This window comes from Marmota marmota, unplaced genomic scaffold, assembly GCF_001458135.2.
Source record: "Marmota marmota marmota unplaced genomic scaffold, marMar, whole genome shotgun sequence".
Classification (NCBI taxonomy): Eukaryota; Metazoa; Chordata; class Mammalia; order Rodentia; family Sciuridae; genus Marmota; species Marmota marmota.
Genome location: NW_026000229.1, coordinates 33,842,530 through 33,855,458, shown reverse-complemented (window position 1 = coordinate 33,855,458; position 12,929 = coordinate 33,842,530). Strand labels below are relative to the sequence as shown.

The 12,929-nt window shown below is 38.4% G+C and overlaps 1 protein-coding gene across 4 annotated transcripts in view; it reads left to right on the top strand.

The window, feature by feature from the left end:
* The first annotated feature begins 1,275 nt into the window (after positions 1 to 1,275).
* The window catches only part of Slc28a2 (solute carrier family 28 member 2), a 30,371-nt gene continuing 18,717 nt past the window's right edge, over positions 1,276 to 12,929 (top strand). For 2 of the 4 annotated variants that reach the window (XM_048793254.1, XM_015480701.2), the window contains exons 1-2: positions 1,655 to 2,568; positions 2,697 to 2,782. In XM_048793254.1, coding sequence (XP_048649211.1) covers positions 2,488 to 2,568; positions 2,697 to 2,782 — 167 coding nt within the window. In that variant the 5' untranslated portion in view covers positions 1,655 to 2,487. Of the gene's footprint in view, positions 1,608 to 1,651; positions 2,569 to 2,696; positions 2,783 to 12,929 lie in introns of those variants that run through there. The other 2 variants (XM_048793255.1, XR_007343868.1) reach the window with 2 other exon arrangements.

Below are 12,929 nucleotides of genomic sequence, written 5' to 3'. Positions count from 1 at the left end.
CTCATCCATGTGTATGCACAGAACTTGGGAAAGATAAATATTATCATTATTTCTTTTTTGGTACTGGAATTGGACTAATTGTCTCATGCATGATAGGCATGTGCTCTACCACTGAGCTCCATCCCCAACCTCTAGACAGTTTTGAAGAACTATCTTCCCTTTTTTTTTCACTCATTTTCTCCATATCTGATCAATCTCCAAGATTTGTCTCTTTTTATTCATCCTCTTCTACTGCTTTAATGAGAGCCTCAGTCCAACCTGGACAGTTGCTTTCGTCTCCTGACTAGACTCCCTGTCCCCACTGTACATTAAATACACCCTCTTCCAGCATCCCTGTTCTGCTCAGAATCAGCCCATACTTTCAGCCTGGCCAACAGAGCCCCTAGCTAGCTGGTATTTGACTATATTTCCAGACTTATGTCTTATAAACCATCCCAACCCACTCACATTTCCCCTCTTCATTTTGTAGCTAATTTCTTCCTTTATTTTATCCTTCCTTAATTAATTTGTCAATAATTTCCCTCTATTCTTAAATTCTTATAGCCACTTTAGCTTGTCAGAGTAGGTCTCACTTCTGTGCCTTAGTCAAAGCTTCTTCCTGACATGGTGTATATTTCCTCTTCCTTCTCCATCAGTGATTCACTACTACAATTTTTTTTTTTTTTGAGACAGTCTCGCTATGTTGCCCAGGCTGGTCTCCAACTCCTGGGATCAAAATACAGGAGCATCTTTCAGGGCTCTGGACTCAAGACAAATGCTTTCTTGACACATCTGTCTTTCCTCAGTGATTCTTATGTCCCATGATGGCAGAGACGTTGTCTCATTCATCTTTGTGTCCTCAGATCCCTAAACAGCTGCCTGTGTGATAGTGGGTACTTAATAAATATTTGGTGAATGGATTAATAAAAGAATTCCTTGCCACATGTGGCACTGAATCACGTGCAGTCCTGCTTTCTGTCATTTTCTAGGAAATGTTTTTCCAGTACAAAATTATGTACATTTCTGAGTGTAGAGACTTTTATACCTTTCTTTTATCTGCTGTCCAATGCCTTGTCCAGTGCTGGAAGATGTGCCTGTTAGGAGATACTTTAGCAAAGTAGTCTTCAAAATCTATAAATATTGCTGGAGGCAGTGGTACAGATCTGTAATCCCACCTACTAGGGAGGCTGAGGCAGAAGGATAGCAAGTTTCTGAGGCCAGCCTGGGCAACTTAGTGAGACCCTGTCTCAAAATAAAGTAAAATGAAATGAAGTGAAATATAATGAAATAAAATAAAATAAAATGGGTTGGATATGTGGCTCATTGGTAGCACATCTCTGGATTCAACACCTAGCATATATACACACACACACGAAAAGAAAAAAAGAAAAAGAAAAAAGAAAGAAAAGAAGAAAAAACCCTACATATATTTAACTTCAGATTTGCACTCTATGGGGAGTGAGGGCAGAAACCTTGAAGGAGGGCCTGAGATTTCAAGAAGGAGGGGCCCTCACATTTGAATGAGGGCAGGAAGTCAAACCAACCAATGACAAGAAACTGGCCCCACTCTAGCTGAGTTTTCCTTTTAGTCCTTCACTGAAGAGCCATAAGGAATTCTACAAGCCAAGGTAAGCAAGGGCCGTGGGGGAAAACAGGAGCCTGATGTGCCAAATTTCTTAATAGTTCATATTTAATCACAAAATTCAGGTGGTTCTGTGCTTATACAGGAATGCCACCATTCACACAATAAAAGGTGATCATATGTGTTTAATGAAATTGTATTTTGTATGCTTGAAGAGATCACATTTTTGAAAGCAATTCCATGAGGAAGGAAATTTTCTGTAAAGCAAAGACTCATCTCAACATGAACCTATATTATAAATGTGAATGTCTTGTGTTAGGCTTGCTTATGCTGAGGCTCAAATATTTAAGTTTCTTGATTCTTTTACTTTGTTTTCAAATTTAATTAGGATCATTGACATTCATGCTGATCATTCTAAATGTGGGCTTCCTTGATTTAACATGAAGTCTTGTTTAGCTCCATTTTTCCCCCCAGCAATATTTGGGATCTGGGCTTTTCTCAGCTCTTTTCTTCCCTATATCCTTCTTACTCATACAGCTCAGTGGGGCCTCCCCCAGGCAAAAAGGAGCAGTTACCCAAGACCCTTTCTTTAAGGGACTAACCAGGGTCTTTCTAGCCCAGGTCCTGGTTTCCTGGGTGACTCATGGATTCATTCCAATTCCCCCTGCCCTTCATTTCTTTTCTTCTGTTTTATTGCCCATTCCCTAGCTATTCACAAGAAATACAATTTTATCTTTCATTATTTACTTTAAATTCTGCACTAATCTTCCCAATTCTCATTCCTTAAGAAATCAACTAACTCTCTAAAGGACTTTAGTTCTGTGTTTCCTTGTAACTAGCCTTAGAAATTCTCACCAGCCCCTCCTGAGAGAATAAATAATCTTTTAGCCATGGATCTGAGTTTGTTTTTCAGTTGAGAACAGGAGATGGAGAAAGCAAGTGGAACACAGTCCATTGCTCTGTCCACAGTGGACAATGGCCTAGAGAATCCAGGGCTGGAGCTCACGGTAATTCACTAGTTTCTCTTCTGCAGGGTGTTGTGGGCTGCTTTATGGCTTCCTTTAGGGGCTACTCTCAGTCTCCTTCACCTCTGGCAGGGCTCTGTGACTAACCTCAGTTCTATGTTTGTTTACAGACAGAAGTAAGTCCTAAGGCAACCAAAAGGACTGAAGTGCAAGATCACAGTTTTGAGGACAGTCTGGAGTCTCCCTCTTACCCAAGGTATATATATTCTAGAATCTAATTCATTTACATTCTCAGAGAGCTTGTCTTTTTTTGTGGCAATGAGACTATAACCGCCCCACATCACCATATGCACATATTTGTATTTTACATGATTGTTAAATAAACCTGTGTCATAAATAAGTTCATCAGTGTTAGTTGGACTGGGGAGTACTACTTTAATATTTTTCTTTTCATTAGAAAATTGAGGCTTAGAAATTAACTTACCCCCATATTGATTAAAAACAAAAAGTTTTTCTGGAATACTTAGATTTATGGATGGATAGAAAGGGAAACATGGGAATCGGGCAAAACAACTTACTGGAAAGATGATAAAGAAAGACAGAGTACAGAGTCTTGGAAGTGCAGGGAAGGAACTCAAGGTTGAAGGTACAGTCCCAAGTGTTATGTGAACAGCGTCAAGAAAGAAGTGAGAAAAATCTTTGAATTTGATTATGGATCTGTGTTAGAAATAATGTTGAAGAAAGTTGTTTGGATAAAACAGGTTAGTGGGAAGCCATGTTCCATGATGTGGAAAGGGGCTGGGTATTATAAAGAGTGCAAAAGTCATACATGGAAAAAGGAAGAGGAGAATATGGGATAGTTTGTAAAGAAATGTGTGGCTATGATCATAGATGTTCCCAAACAAAAGGTTGTTTTATCCTCTTTATTTTTAACAACTAACTCAGTGACTTCTTCAGTCTTTTGTTTTTTTCTCTACAGTTTAACAATTTAACTTATGTTTTTTTATGTAAATACATGTCAACACGAACATTACAATTGTTTTTCCCAATCTATGACTTGTTGATAAGCTCTTTGTGTATTTTTGTGCTTACTAACAGTGTATACTTTGCTTACCAGTATAGTAGTTAGTAACGTGAATTCCATAGTCTGACCTCTTAGAACGATATCTGAATTCTATCCAGTGGGGTGCTGGTAAATGTTCAAGAATTGGCTCTCCGAGTGTAGTTTTGCCATGAATATTGATTGATATTTTTGCTGATCTTAGTGAATAAGACCGGGTGTTGGTAAAATTTTCCTGTAATGGAAAAAATTGTAAATATTTTAGATTTTGTGGGCCATAAGGTCTCTGATGCCTTTTTGAATTCTAGCATTTTAATGGGAAAAAAAAGCCACAGGATGTACCAAAAAAAAAAAAAAAAAAAAGGATGTGGCTGTGTTCTAACAAAACTTTATAAAATGAAGGTAAATGGATTTTGCCTATAGTTTGGTGATCCTTAGTCTAGATGAAATAATAAATTAAGCTGTAATTTATAGCATTTACCTATAGTTTTAAGTTATTCCCAACATAGTTGATTCTGAGGTATCAGACAGATGTCACTGAAAAGAAGTTGGGAAGAGCTACACGATTGCACATCATTGTATGAGATTTCCACCCTACAATAGATATAAATAACTTCAAGAATTTAGATGGTAGTAAAATGCGGTAAAATAGGAAGTGGTGAGTTTTGAGTAGTTATTATCTTTGTTTTTAATGTCATTTAACTGTAAGTTTATGTGATTTAATTTTTGATGAAGACTAAAAAAATTCCTAAAAATTTAATAATCTCCTCTTTTGAGCCAGTACAAGCAGCTTTCTCTGCACCACTTACCAGATGCTGGGCAGGTTACTTATCTTCTCCAAACCTGTTTTTGCCCTGTAAAACAAGAATAATATTAGCACTTAGCTGAAAGGATGTTGGTTTGTTTGTGGATTTTTTTTTTTTTTGGTCTGTGTGTGTGCCAGATTGTCCTTGACACCTTAAATTGCTCTAATGTGTAATTATTTCTGGTTCCTCTCATCTCTTGTCAACTTTACATTTCTCATATAAAAACGTTAACTAGCTATGTACTTATAAAATCATGCCTTGAAGTTTTAACTTGCATTTCTTAAATTGTAGTAAAGCTCCATGTTTCTCCCATTTGGCGTCTTTGTATGTAACTTAATTTTTCTTCATCGACTACAGTAGATGCTGGATTTTGAAACTCATCTTCTCTTTCCTTAATTATTCAAATAGCACCCATACAGATTTTCTTGTTTCCAGTTTTCTCCATCTCTTGCCAACCTATCCTATATAGCTTCTACCAGAACTGCCTAAGGCATAACTCTGAACTCCTTTGTTCAAAATCTCTGTAGCATGTGTGAAGCCCTGCCTTCAATAGCCAGTACTGAAGGGGGAAAAAAAAAACCCTAACAAAAGATATGAAAGACCTCTACAATGAAAACTACAGAACACTAAAGAAAGAAATTGAAGAAGACCTTAGAAGATGGAAAGATCTTCCCTGTTCTTGGATAGGCAGAATTAATATTGTCAAAATGGCCATACTACCAAAAACACTATACAGAGTTAATGCAATTCCTATTAAAATTCCAATGACATTTGTCATAGAAATAGAAAAAGCATTTATGAAATTCATTTGAAAAAATAAGAGATCCAAAATAGCCAAAGCAATTCTTATTGAAAAAAAAGTGAAGCAGGAAAAATCACAATACCAGACCCTAAAGTATACTACAGAGTCATAGTAACAAAGACAGAATAGTATTGGAACCAAAACAGATATGTAGACCAATGGGTACAGAATAGAAGATACAGAGACAACCTACATAAGTACATTTATCTCAAACTAGACAAAGGCATAATAAACATACATTGGAGAAAAGATAGCCTCCTCAACAAATGGTTCTGGGAAACCTGGAAATGTAGTAGAATGTAGTAGAATGAAATTGAACCCCTGTCTCACCATGTACAAAACTCAAAGTGGTTCAAGGACCTAGGCATAAGACCAGAGACCCTGTACCTACTGGAAAACACTTTTTTCTTTTTTGGTACCAGGGTTTGAACCCAGAAGGGCTTAACCACTAAGCCACATCCCCAGCCATTTTTAAAAATATTTTATTTAAAGACAGGGTCTCAGGCTGGGGCTATAGCTCAGTTGGTAGAGTGAGTTCTTTGCATGCACAAGGCCCTGGGTTTGATCCCCAGCACCTGCCCCCCACCAAAAAAAAGACAGGGTCTCACTGAGTTCTTTAGGGCTTTTCTAAATTGCTGAGGCTGCCTTTGAACTTGTAATCCTCCTGCCTCAGCCTCCTGAGCCACTGGGATTACAGGTGTGTACCACCACACCTGGCCCTAATTTTTTTTTTCCTTGATTAACTCTGATGATCTGGGATTCTTTGTGGGATGCAGTATGAAGTGTGTCTTTAAGCTGATGCTTTTCCACACTGATATCTAGTTAGCTGCTCAACAATAGTTAATAAGTAGTGAGTTCTTCGATTCTGATGTTTCCTCAGCTTTGGAATTCATTAAGTTAATGTGATAGTTTGAATTTTTATTTTTAGGTTTTAGGCGTGCTGGGGATCAAACCCAGGGCCTTGGGCATGCTAGGCAAACACTATGCAGAACTATATCCCAGCTTTTAATCTATATTTGAGTAATTTATTTCCTTGTCATAATTGTTTACAATGCACTTTAAAATTTGGCGGGCCAAGTATTTGCATTAGTTTTCCCTTTTAAAAATATTCCTTGGAACCCAGTGTGGTGGTGCGTGCCTATAATCCCAGCAATTCAGGGGAGGAGGATAACAAGTTTGAGGCTAGCTTCAGCAAGTTAGTGAGACCCTGTCTCAAATTAAAAATAAAAAGAACTAGGGACAAAACTAAGTGATAAAGCACTCCTGAGTTCAATCCCCAGTGCCACAATTATTCAAATAATTTGTCTTCTCAAATTGCCAAATTCTAAAAGTATTCCCAGCTAGGAGTGTAGCTCAGTGGTAAAGCATGTGTGCTTAGTATGCAGGAGGTCATAGGCTCAATCCCTAGCATGCACGCATGCATAAGTAGATAGATAGATAGATAGTTAAAAATATTTCTGAAGGGAGTAGAATTGTTATTGCATTAATATTATACATTAATTTAGATGCTGGGTGTGGTGGCATATGCCTCTAATCCCAACAATTCAGGAGGCTGAAGAAGGAGGATCCCAAGTATAAGGCCAGCATCAGCAATTTAGGGAGACCCTAAATTAGTGAGGCTCTGTCTCAAAATAAAAAAATAAAAAGGACTGGGAATTTGGTTCAGTGGTAAGGTGCCCCTGGGTTCAATATCAAGTGCAACCCCCCCCCAAAAAAAAACCCAAAAAAGAATGATTATAGAGTGTTGTCAAGTTTATTTAATTTTTTTGGGGGGGGGGTCTTCCAAATCAGGACAATGGTTTAACCCAGTTTACTGATGTCTTTTTCATCTCTCCCGCCTCCTCCTTCCTACGAATAGAAGCCAAGGGTGCTTTACCACTGAGCTACATCCCCAGCCATTTTTCTTTTTTATTTTAAGACAGGGTCTTGCCGAATTGTTAAGGCTGACCTCAAACTTGCAATCCTACTGCTCCAGCCTCCCAAGTCACTAGGATTACAGGTGTGCACCATCATGCCTGGCCTACTTGTCTTTTTTATAGCTGCCACTAGAGTTATAATTTTATGAAGTAAATTTTCTTTATTTAAAAAAAATTTTTAGTTGTAGTTGGACATAATTCCTTTACTTTATTTATTTATTTTTATGTGGTGCTGAGGATCTAACCCAGCACCTCGTACGTGCTAGGCAAGCAGTCTACCACTGAGCCGTGACCCTAGCCCTATAAAGTGATTTTCTTTTTTTTTATGTATTTATTTATTTGTTTTTAGTTATAGGTGGACCCACTACCTTTATTTTTTTATTTTTATGTGGTGCTGAGGATCAAACCCAGTGCCTCTCATATGCTAGGTGAGTGCTCTACGTCTGAGCCGCAACCCCAGCCCTGAAGTGAATTTCTTTATTTTGATTTATAAATCAAATGTCATAACATATTTCAATCACTCTGGTTTTTTTTTGCTTTTTTTGTAAGTGAAATTTGGATGTGTATTATAATTGATTTCATGTCATAAGTTTAATTGGCACATTTGTTGCCTTTTTAGGGTAACTTTTAATAAGGCATAGCATATATACAGAAAAATAAACATAATCATGCACCTTTATGAATTTTCAAGAAGTGAATACACCTATATGATCAACACCCAGATGAAGAACTAAAACACTACCAATACTTAAGAATCATTTTATGTCTCCTTTCATTTGATGTTTCTTCCCCAAGTAATCACTTTCCTGACTTCTAGTATCATGTATTAATTTTGCCTGTTTTATGTGGATATTTGAATTTATATTTTTAATGGAACTATACCATGTTTTACTTTTATGTCTGATTTCTTTTGTTCAACATCACATCCAGGAGATGCATGTATTTTAGTTTGTATCTTCTTAATTGCTGTATAGAATCTATCATAATGTCCTTGTCTATTTTACTATGGTTGGGATTTGAGTCGTTTCCCCACTTTTGCTATTATGAATTGTGATACTATGAACAATTTTATGCATGTCTCTTAGTAAATATAAGCATCCCTTCCTATTGGGTATGGAATTGTGTCATAGGGTAGATAGCTTTAGCCCATGCTAAACATGGTTGTACCAGATTTTACCCCTCAAGCAGCATTAGATATTAAGAAAGTGTCCCCCCCACCCCATGGTATGTGTGTAGTGTTAATACATTGTAGTTTTGCTTTGCAATGGAGGCTTCACCTGGGTAGTTGGATCTTTGAGGATGAATAGTTTATCAGATGGAGAATGATTATAGAACTTACTAGGAATGGGGTTGTGAAAGTTTTTATGTGTTCTGTGAGGGTAAGATAGTCAGTGTGTGAAACAATGGGTTGTGTACAGGAAAAGAGGCAAGCAGTGAGACTGTGAAAAGGGAAATGCCAGTCCCAAAGAGTCTGATTTTATTCTAGGGAGCCAACGGGGTTTTAAAGAGGAGAGGGGAAAGAAGGAACCATGCTTTGTCTTAGGAAAATAACTCTGAAAGCAATGTGGAGAGGGTATCAGAGTAGGGAAAGACTGGTAGCAGGAAGCTGGTTAAAGGGCTCTTGTAACTGGGTATGGTGGTGTACTCTTGTAATCCCAGTGACTCAAGAGGCTGAGATAGGAGGATCGCAAGTTGGAGCAATTTAGCAAGACTGTCTCAAAATAAAAAAGAAAAAGGGCTGTGGATGTAGCACAGTAGTAAAGCATCCCCAGTTTCAATCCCCAGTACAGAGAGGATGGGGGGGGGGAGAGGCTCATAATTGTGTTAAGCAAGAGATGAAGGAGCCTGGGCTAAGGCAGAGTGAGTGGGGATAGATTACAGAAGTTACATCTTAGAGACACTTTTGGAAAGGAATTGACCAGAGTTAATGATGGACTAAAAGCCAGGTGTTCTCAGATTCTTGTCTTTATCAAGTTCTCTTACTCAGTTGCTCAGGACATCTTGAATCTGATCCAATGCAAAATGATTTTATCTTTTTTCTTTTTGTTACTCTTTCTGAACTGACCCATTTCTCTAAAGCAATCTAATAAACATTTTAGGGAAGGTTTTTTGTTTTCAGAATTTAAAAAAAATTGGTGGCAGGGAGAGGGTGTTTGTTTTTAAGGTGCAGTGAACCAAAATACATCTGATGATTGAAAGGAGCCGGGAGAGGCCGAGAGAAGGAAGGTGGGTAGTAGTAGAAGATGGAAAGAGTGAGTAATGAAATCACTGTGAGACAAAGCCCTGAGGATTTGTTGGGTAGAATTGTAGGATTTCCTTGGTAAGTGAGAAGGTCAGTTTTTCCTAAGATGATAGAGAGAGAAGCTGTTAGGCCAGAGATCCACTAAGGTGAAAATAAAGGAAATCAAGGGATGTAGGCCAGAGAGGCTGAATTTCTGTACAGCAGGGGGTGTATCTGCTGAGGGTAAAAAGTTACATCTGCTCTTCCTGTCACCCTACCCTGAGTAATAGGACTGGGTGGTGTCAGGGACCTGGGGCTGGTTTGACAAGGAAGCATCCTGTCCTAAATTTGGGTATAACTTGGGGGAAGGGGTTGCAGGGCTGAGAGCTCTGGAAGAAAGAGACACACTTTTTCTTAGCTTATCTTCTAAATCCCACTCCTTCCAGTTTTTGACTTCAGAAATGAAGAGATGTCATATTAGAATTTTTGTTTACCTGAATTCTTTACCTTTCAAGCTAGTTACCAAGAAAGAAGAATGTGATCCTATTAGCTTTGTTAACCAGATTAACTTTGTTATAAACCTTGCTGAATTTCAGTTCTAAGCTCTTTTCAGGTAAGCCTCAACTTCACATGGAGCTCACATGGATTGCCTGAGCCTTCTTCTCAGATTGGCCCGACTTCATTCCTATGAACTCGCCTGCTTATTTTCCTTTAGCCATTGTCTTAAATGAATATTCTTCTTCAATCCCTAGTATTGCAGAAAATAAAAATAAAGTCCAGGTACGGTGGTGCACGCCTGTAATCCCAGTGGCTTAGGAGGCTAAGACAGGAAGATTGAGAGTTCAAACCAGCCTCAGCAATTTAGTATGGCCCAAGCAACTCAGTGAGACCCTGTCTCTAAATAAAATTTTAAAAAGGCCTGGGAATATGACTCAGTGGTTAAGTGCCCTTGGGTTCAATTCCTGGTACCAGAATAAATAAATAAATATTTAAAAAATTAGGCCTGGGATTGTGGCTCAGCGGTAGAGCACTCGCCTTGCATGGGCGGGACCCAGGTTCTACCTCAGCACCACATAAAAATAAAGGCATTGTGTTGTGTCCATCTACACCTAAAAAATGAATATTAAAAAATTTATAAAATTAAAAAATTAACTAATATTCTTCTCAAATTCCTAATTCCACTTAATCTACCAATTTTACCATTCCCACCCCATCTCCATTGCTAATTGGTATATAATCTAGTATTATTTCTTTTTAAGAAGATTAAGTATTTTTTGTCATTAACTTCCTTAATGGCAATACTACTTAAAATATTACCTTACAATGCACTTTGTCCTATTTTTTTTCTCTATGAGAAAAAGAATGTTCTTTCTCTTGTGCCAGGCACAATGGTGCATATCTGTAATTCTAGTGACTCAGGAGGTTGAGGCTGGAGGATCACAAGTTTGAGGCCAGCCTCAGCAATTTAGTGAGGCCCTATGCAATTTAGAAAGGCTGCCTCAAAATAAATAAGGAAAGAAAGAAGAAAGAAATACAGAAAGAGCTGGGGATATTACTCAGTGGTCAAGTATCCTTGGGTTCAATCACCAGTACAAAAAAAGAAAAAAAAAACAACTCTCTCTTGCCTTTTTAAGTCAACCTGCCAGCCAATCTTGCTTTTTAATTGGATTGTTTAGGCCATTTTGCATTTAATGGATTAATCCTGTCATCTTGCTACTTGTTTCTGTTTGTCTCACATGTTCTTCTTTTAATGACTTTCAGATTAATTAACCAAATACTTTAAAATGACTGCATTTTAATCTCCTTTTTTGTTTTATTAGTGATTGCTTTAGGGTGTATATTGTACTTCTTCAATTTACCACACCCACCTTCAAGTGATATTATACCCTTATGATAGTACACTTCTAGCTCTCCTCTCCCAGCCTTAGTGATACTGTGGTACATTTCCCGTCCCTTCCTTTCTTCTTTTGGTGCTGGGGATTGAATCCAGGGTTGTTCTACCACTCAACCACATCCCCAGCTCTTTTCTTTTTTTTTCTTTTGAGACTAGGTCTTGCTCAGTTGTCGAGGCTGGCCTTGAACTTGTGATTCTCCTGCCTCAGCCTCCTGAATTGATAGGATCATACAAACATGCACTACTGCATGCAGCTGTTGTTATGCATTTTACTATACACGCACACACACAAACACACACATCACATATAAAACATACAGTGCAATGTGACATATATATATAATTTGTCTAAAAAGTCTAGTATCTTCTCATATGCTTCAACTTAAAGATACCTGCACCTGTATGAATGTTTATCTTTTCCCCGTCTTTATGAGAAGGCCTACTGTGCCTGAATCTGAAGCATATCTATTTATCCATTTTCTTAATCCCATCCTTCTCCAATCCCTTCCACAAAGCCCTTTCCCTTGCCCCACATCATCAATCTCTCCTTAGACCATTCCCCAGTCTGTAAGCATACTCAAGTATCTTTCTTTTATAATAAAACAAAAGAAATCAACCTTACCTTGTGATACCTTTTTTCTTCACGGTCAAGTTTCATGGCAAGTGTAATTTACTTTCTATTTCTGTTTTGTCATTTGCCATGCACTTTTCAACCCAGTGCATTTAGTTTTTAGCCCTATTACTGAAATGTTCTTGGTAGGTGACCAATGAAGCATTCATTATGTTCAGTGTACACCCACTTTCACTGGGTGTCTGTCCTTCTAACCCTTACTTGAAACTAAAAAAAAAATTTCGGGGGTGGTACTGGGGATTGAACCCAGGGTTTCACACATGCTAGGCAAGTATTCTACCACTGGCCTACTTCCCCAATCCCTCATTTACTGATTTTAATGATACACACTACCTGTCTTGATGCTCTTTCTTATCTTTAGCTTCCAGGATTCTGTCTGTAACCTCCTATTCATACTCTTTCACTTAATTCTTGAGAGCTACATCTGAAGCCATGACCTTTGTTCTGAGCTTCAACCTATATATATTTTTTTGAAGCTTATATATATAATGATTCATCGGTCTGCACCTAGATGTCACATATATATTTCAAATCATACGTGCCCCAAACCAATCTCCTGTCAGCATAGGTTTGCTGCTTTCCCACTCTGCTGGGCACGGGGCTAGGCTCTCAGCACTCACGTGGAAACTCGGCAAACTCAGGTTGCCTCCCCAGGCTGGCTTCTCTATTTTGGCAAATGTCATCAGCCTACCCCTTCCACAAAGCCCTTCTCCTTGCCCCACATTGTCATGGAAGGAACCCACAGACATTAGTTGCTTATGGAAGGAACATCATAGGCAGCCCAGGTTTTCACATCTCTTTTCCCTCCCTGCTATTGATCTGTCCTAAACTCCATTCCCCCATCTGCCCTCCCCTGAACCATCACAGTTCTTCTTAATTGGCCTGCTCCTGTTATTACCTTGTTGAGATTTTCCAGTGGTTCTCGGCTTCCTGTAGGATAATGTCCAAATTCCCAAATATGGCACATCATCTATGTGACCTAGTTTCTCACCTTCTTCCCAAGCTTTCTTCCCATCATCCACTCACATGCTCCCTGTATCCCAGTGCCAGCAAATTCTACTGCTCTTTACAAA